This window comes from Mus caroli, chromosome 5 (assembly GCF_900094665.2).
Source record: "Mus caroli chromosome 5, CAROLI_EIJ_v1.1, whole genome shotgun sequence".
NCBI lineage: Eukaryota > Metazoa > Chordata > Mammalia > Rodentia > Muridae > Mus > Mus caroli.
The window spans coordinates 106,511,052-106,518,365 of record NC_034574.1 but is presented as its reverse complement, the minus strand read 5'-3'; the positions used below and the strand labels follow the sequence as shown (position 1 = coordinate 106,518,365).

Sequence of the window (7,314 nt, the reverse complement as noted above, 5' to 3'; positions counted from 1 at the left end):
TTTTTTTTTGAGACAGGGTTTCTCTGTATAGCTCTGGCTGTCCTGGAACTCACTTTGTAGACCAGGTTGGCCTTGAACTCAGAAATCTGCCTGTCTCTGCTTCCCCAAGTGCTAGGATTAAAGGCATGCGCCACCACCCCCGGATAACACACCCCTGTTTTCTAATAGACCCATCAGTTCCACTACACAGACATGGAAATTTGAAATATCACTTTTCTGAATCAGTTATCTACTTATCTGGGGAGCATGTGACCCTCACCAAAGAGCTGCTGGACAAATGCTCCAAGCCCTGGCCTCAGAGCTGCAGAAAAATATTCTGTTTTCCCTTGTCTCTCTCCTCATAGCTCCAACATGACAGGTTAGGTGTGTCCGAGTTCCCTGCCTGTTATTATCTGGTTGTGTTTTTTGGGAAACCTGTGTTTGGTGCTCTGACTTCTCCTGTTCTAAATAAAGAGGCTAAGGTGGGGGAGAACCTGAGCCCAGACCCCATCTGCAAGGCTCCATCACTCTCCGAAGCCAGGAGGGGAGCTGGGAGGAGGGCCAGCACTGGGCGTCCGGGTGGCTGCTTCACCTCCCCTCTTTCAAGCCACTGAGGGAGAGCCAAACCTCAGAATCCTCTCAATGTGTCTGAAAAGCAGGGTTCATTGAACTTGACACAGGAGGTGAAAACCCTTTAGTCCCTGGCCTCTGTGATCCCAGGGGTCCCTTCTCTGAGGGCGGAACCTGTGTAGCCAGGGCCGTGAAGATGAGCCTACCCATAATGCCTGACCCATTCCCAGCCACCAGCTCAAAACGACAGCACAGCTCCAGTTCTGCTGAGGGTTTGGGTTCAAATCCTGATAGGAGCCTTACACATAGTAGGCACTACCTCACACCTAGTAAGTGCTGATTAAATGAGAAATCCAAACTAAATTACAGGGAGCTGGGATCCGGAGGCACAGGCCCCGTGGTTAGTTTTCATAAACGTGACACAAACTAGAGACGCTCATGGAGAAGGAACCTCAACTCAGATTCCCTTTGTCAACTTGGTCTGTAGGGTATTGTCTTGATTAATGATTAATATGGGAGGGCCCCCGCTCCCGCCCCACCCCTGCCCATTGTGGGTGTGGTCGGGCTGGTGGTCCTGGGTTCTATAAGAAAGCAGGCTGAGCAAGTCATGGGGAGCAAGCCAGTAAGCAGCATCCCTCCATGGCCTCTGCATCAGCTCTGCCCCTTTCCTGCCTGAGCTGATTTTGCTCTGTGTCTATTACAGAAAGTGAAAGCAAACTAGGAAGCCTGCCTCTACACCCCTGCCCAGCTCTTAACACCTCTGCCCGGCTCCTACACCCCTTCCCTGCCCCTACACCATTGTCCTGCTCCTATACCCCTGCTGGCTCCTACATCCCTGCCCCTACACCCCTGCAGACCCTTAGACCCCTGTCCTGTTCCTATACCCCTGCCCGGCCCCTACACCCCTGCCCAGCTCCTACACCACTGTCCTGTCCCTACACCCCTGCTGGCTTCAACCTCCCAAGCTACCCTGTTCCCCTCCCACCACTCCCCTTCGGTCTCTGCCTCCCACCTGCTTTCTGTCCCGAGAACAGTTGCTGACCATCTTCTCCTTAGCTGAGCCATAACAGAGGGCCCATTTCCCACGTGCTGAACTTGTCCCATGCACCAACCCATCTACTTCTGCATCAGTCTCACGAGGCACATGCTGTTAGCCTTAGTAGGCACATGATCACAGGACCAGAGAAGTACAGTAGTGTGCCCAAGATCACACAGGCAAGAAGCGTCCCTCCCCTAAACACTGCCACAGCCACAAACAAGGGTTGTCCACACATAGATGTAAAACCCGTACCAAGGAGAGTGTTTCCTGTCCAGGGCCAGCCTGATTTCTAGCTCCCCAGTAAGAAGCCCAAGAGTAAAAAGGGGGTGAGGGTGAACTAGGAAACAGTTGGGCACACTCTCTAATCAGACACTAGAAAAACTGTGACTTTGGGGTCAGTTATTTTCCCTTATTCTGCCCCACTTTTTAGGGCTGGGAGAGGGCAGCACCTGTCACCGCTAGCCCAACATGGTATCTGGGGGTGGCTGAGATTCCTGCCACACAAGTCCGTGTTCCATAAATGCATCTTGAAGACCACCCATGGGAAGCACATTTCCGATGTAACGGTGCCTGGTGAATGTCTGTGAGGAGCATCCAAATAACGCATGGCATGCAGCAAATGCTGTAGGTGAGATGCCTGGTAAATGGTGCTCAATAATGCCCCAAAGGAAACAGCTATTATACCTCTATCGATAGCATAGAGCTGATGGTGCGTCAGTGTCTGGGGTGCCCAGCACATATTAGGTGCTTAAAGGGTATCTGTTAGTCTGCAAGCTCAGGGGAGGTACCAAGACAGGAGACACATGGTGTGTGTGAGAGTGTGTTATGTGTGTGTGAGTATAAGTGTGTGAATGTATGTGTGTGTGAGTGTGAATGAGTGTAAGTGTGTATGAGTGTGAGTATTTGTGTGAGTGTGTGTGAGAGTGTGTATGTGAGCGTGTATGTGTGTGTGTGCAGTGCTCGCGCGTGTGTTTGTGTCAGAAGAGGGAAGAGGACAACATGAGGCACGACGGATGAGGCCAGGCATGCTACATGGCACCCATTTCCCTCACTCCACCCGCCCCTCACCTTTGTTGTACAGAGAGCCATCGAAGTAGTAGCTGCCGGTGTAGAAGCCGGTGGCCAGCTCAATGAGGTGGCGAGCCCATGTGTTGCCGGCGCCCGGGAAGCTGGCTAGAGCGATGAGCTTCTTAGACTTGGCTGGGAGGAACCGTCTGTCCATACAGCGGTTGTCTGGGGGAGGGAAGGGGGCGACACACAGGGGTCAGCACTGTGTGCCCTGGAGACACGGTCACAGCGGGAAGAGGAGAGGCACTATGGTGTCGAGGAGACTCTAAAGTTTGGCCTAGCTGTACAAATATCTCTTTTTACTTTGCAACATCTCAGTGTCATGTTTTCTATGCTGTGGAACCAACAGTCTCGACTGCCTCACTCTGCCTGACTTACAACTGGGTGTCTCTACCTCCTTGGACTGCAGTCTCCTCTCTGCAGGGAACAGAAGTGAACACACCACTCAGAGTGGAGGGTCCAAAATCCTGCTGAGAAGCTGCAGCAAGAAGTAAAGTCCTGGATCCCAACTCGGCCCTATTTTGCTGTGTGGCTCTGGCCATACTGATCAACCTCTCTGTGTTTAGTCACCCATTTGTAAACTGATCATCACAGCATGCATACCATCATGCCACTAGAGGGTTAGATGGGTTAAGCCTGGTAAAGAGCATCAGGCACACTGCTTGTTAATGGTATGGTTCCCACCAGGAGAACCAGGGTTTATTATGTAGTAGGTGCTTAATAAATGACACATGGAGACCATCACCACCATAATCACCACCACCACCATCATCACCACCGTCCCAGTTTTCTTCTCTGCTGCTGTGATAAAACACCAACCAAAGGAACCACCTCTTTGGCCCACACATCCCAGTTCCAGCCAACGACGAGGGAGGTGAGGGTGGGCACTCAAGCAGGAGCAGAGGCCAGAACTGTGGAGGAAACTGTTTCCTGGCTTGCTCAGCTTGCTTTCCTATACAACCCAAGATCATTTGCCCAAGGGTGGGTGGCACCACCCTCAGTGGGCTAGAGCCTCCCACTCAGTCATTAATAAAGATAGCACCCCACACCCATGTCTACATGCAATCTGATGGGGATGTCCCTCAACTGAGATCCCCTCCTCCCAGATATATCTCGGCTTGCGTCCCGTTGACTGAACGAATAAACACAATTGCAACCATCACCTCCCAATCCCCTCTATCCTCATCACCACTGCCTCATCCTCACCACCCCAGCCACTGCCGTCATCCTGGCATCCCCTCAGGCAGTAGAGGGATAAACAGTGTGGGCTCCCCTGGCAAAGGGGCAGAGATGGGAAGGGAGACAGAGACGGGAAGAGGACAGAGAGACAGACAGAGGAAAGGAGGAGGAGGAGGGAGAAGAGGAGGAAGCAGCAGCAGCAGTAGCTGCTGCTTCAGGAACATCGACAGAACTCTGAAGCCAAAAAGGACCTTGAAGGCCAACCAAACATCCACAGCTTCATTTCCCACATGGAGGAACTAAGGCCTGGACAGGGGATAGGAGCTATCCAGGATCACATGATGGGTCTGTGCTGGAGAAGAGGAGACCCTGTGCTCCCTCTCAACCCAACATCTCTGCTTCTGCTATCAGCAAACAGTCGTCTCAGTGGTGAGGGACTGAGGGACAGATGCTGCTCTGCTGGGCTTCTTAAAACCTTCCTTCAGGCACCTCCCTTCTGTCTCACACCCAGGAGCCCTCAGGCCAGGCAAGTTCAGCCCATCCCTCGGCCCTCTCATCCACTCGCTTCTCACTGCTGGCTTAGGGACTGACTGGCCATGGCACATCTGGGAAGGAGGGTCAGTCGAGCTGGCCCACCTTACCTTGGACCTGTGTCTGGTACACGATGAAGTAGCTGGGGGTCCCACAGCTCTCGAACTCCTCCGCACTGCACTTCTGGGCACACAGTTGCTCATCCTCCCGGTCGTGAAGAGGGAACCGTGTGGTGGGAAAACCACAGTGGCAGGCAGTGCCAGCGAGGGCTGCCAGGGGGAACTCCTGGCCAGGGGAGCAGAGGAAGAGTCACCCAGTCCCAGTGCAGCCAAAACCACCTCCTCCCCGGGCCTTACCCACCCAGCGCTGGCTGCTTTACTCCATCCTGGTTCTGTGTTGCTTGCTTATCTGTTCCCTTACCTGAAGTAAGACTTCAGGAGAGACTTGGCATTCATAACCAGGAAGGGCAATGGAGAAGCAAGCGCCCGCATAGCACATTTCCAGGTGGCAAAGGGAGACCCACAGAGTGTCCCCACCCTCCCCATCTGCTGGCTCCATGGTGAGGTCAAAAAAAGATTGCAGAAAAAGTACTGTGTGGGGATTGAACATCTGGACCCTTTGCTTTCCCTCAGCGATCACCATAGCAACACCTCACACAGCCTTAGTACCAAGCTGGGGGTTAGAAGTCGCCTAGAGCTGGTGTAAAGGAATCAGAGGATGTGCAGAGCCTTGCTGGCTCAGTAAGACCCATGAGTGTCCTGGAATCCAGGTGTCCATAGGTTTTGCTGGAGCCCAACCCCAGCGATACAAAGTGGCCAGTGTTGGTAAATTCTCCCCAGTCCCTATCCCCTGTGAGAGAGTGAGCCTTCAGTCAATGCCATCTTCTCCAGCAAAACGGATTCATTTAGGGCCATGGTATAGAGTGTCAGACTGGGCTGGCACTTTCCCCCTGTGAGAGCCAAGAGGGGCAAGTCTCTGTCCATCATGGCTCTGTCCTTCCCGTGACAATGCCACACAGTGCACGTTCTGGGAAGCTCTGTCAAGACCTGTGCTGTATATTATCAACTGACCCAGCATCCACAGGCATGCCACACTGCACACATAGAGGCCAGAGGACAATTTGCAGAAACCAGTTTTCTCCTATCATGTGGGTCTTGGGAATCAAACTTGGGTCTTCAGACCTGGTGGCAAGCCTCCTTACCCACTGAGCCATCTTGCTGGCTCAAATCTGTGCCTTTAAAACCAAAAAGCCAGAGATGTGCATGTGGGCATACCAGAGCTGCCTTAGGATGTTTCCTTTGCCCTCTGAGGAGCCACGTTATCTCTGCAGACATAGCCCAGCTTTCCCACTGGGCACAGGAAGACTTGAGAGAAAATCATACTTCGCACCTAGTGAGATCTATCCCCGCAGATCTTGCTTCTTTCTAAGATATTCTACAGGAGTTTCAGAGAGAAAGGTGGCACACAGCGGGGTCCCACTGGGCCACCCTGGGCTACCACTGATGATGTCGCTTAACCAGGCGAGTTTAGTATCCTGCCTCAGCTATCCTCACCTCATACACCCTCACCGTTAGACACAAGCAGGCAACTCCTCCTGCTCTGCGGCTCCACTGCCTTGAATCCACGAACTGACACACTACTATGTCATAGGTCTATGCCCCATGACATACTATGGCCTCATCACAGGTCGCGATCTGTGAGTGAGCCACCCTGCTCCCCCGAATCCTGAGGGCCATGAACAGCCCCAGCTTACCTTCTCTGTGCAGAGGTCTACACACTTGTCCACAGACATGTTTGGCATGGCAGCTGACATGGGCAAGGCCAGGGAGAGGTTGTTGGGTCGGCGGAAGCAGCCCCTGAACACTGCACTTCCATCTGAGGAGCCAGAGGGAAACAGCTGTCAGACCCAGCTACAGCTAATCTTGAGCACCGAGCTATCAGACCTGGCTAATCTTGAGCATCATCAACCTGATTGCATCTGGAACCAATTACATTCAAGTAGCTGGGCGAGCTTGCAAGGGGTTTCCCTGACTGAATCAACTTGAGGTGGGACGATTCACCCTAAATCTGCTTGCACTGGCTGGTTTTGTGTCAGCTTGACACAAGCTGGAGTTGTCACAGAGAAAGGAGCCTCCCTTGAGGAAATGCCTCTGTGAGATCCAGCTGTAAGGTGTTTTCTCAATTACTGATCAGCTAGCCTCAACCTCATACTCCTCAGGGGAGGAGGGCCCATTGTGGGTGGAGCCAATTCATTGTGGGTGTGGCCATCCCGTTGTGGTGGGGCAATCCCATTGTGGGTGGAGCCATCCCTGGGTTCTATAAACAAGCAAGCTGAGCAAGCCAAAGGATGCAAGCTAGTAAGAAATATCCCTCCATGGCCTCTGCATCAGCTCCTGCCTCCAGGTTCCTGTCCTATGTGAGTTCCTGTCCTGACTTCCTTTGGTGATGAACAGCAACATGGAAGTGTAAGCTGAATTAACCCTTTCCTCCCCAACTTGGTTGTTTGGTCATGACGTTTTGTGCAGCAATAGAAACCCTGACTAAGACACTGGACCACACCTCTGGGATCAGCCCTCCTAAAAGGACATTGGTCGAGGAACGCTCTTGCCTGCTTGTCCCCACTCTCACTGGCAAGCTCATCTATCCTGCCACTGAGGCATTCTCTCACCATTCTTAGAATTGACTTCTCTGGGATCTCAGTGTAGACTGAAGACCAGCAGCTCTCCAGGAATTCCCTAGGACTCCAGAACTGGACCGTGACTGTTGGCACCCAGCCTCATGGACTAAACAATTACCATATCCATTAGCTCTTCTGTCAGGAGGCAGCCATTGCTGGGACTACTCGGACCACAGCCAGTCACTAAGGCACTCCAATGCATCCCCTTCTAGAAGGAAGATCTAGAAGGCTGAGGACCAGAGAAGGCAGAATTCACCCGAGGTCACACAGC

At 52.7% G+C, this 7,314-nt stretch overlaps 1 protein-coding gene across 5 annotated transcripts in view; it reads right to left on the bottom strand.

Moving 5' to 3' along the window:
• The window catches only part of Wscd2 (WSC domain containing 2), an 88,562-nt gene that overhangs the window by 12,986 nt on the left and 68,262 nt on the right, over positions 1 to 7,314 (bottom strand). For all 5 annotated transcript variants that reach the window (XM_021163700.2, XM_029478113.1, XM_029478112.1 and 2 more), the window contains exons 5-7: positions 6,120 to 6,241; positions 4,477 to 4,651; positions 2,657 to 2,821 (exon numbers count right to left, since the gene is read on the bottom strand). In XM_021163700.2, the coding sequence (XP_021019359.1) occupies positions 2,657 to 2,821; positions 4,477 to 4,651; positions 6,120 to 6,241 (462 nt within the window). The remainder of the gene's footprint in view (positions 1 to 2,656; positions 2,822 to 4,476; positions 4,652 to 6,119; positions 6,242 to 7,314) is intronic.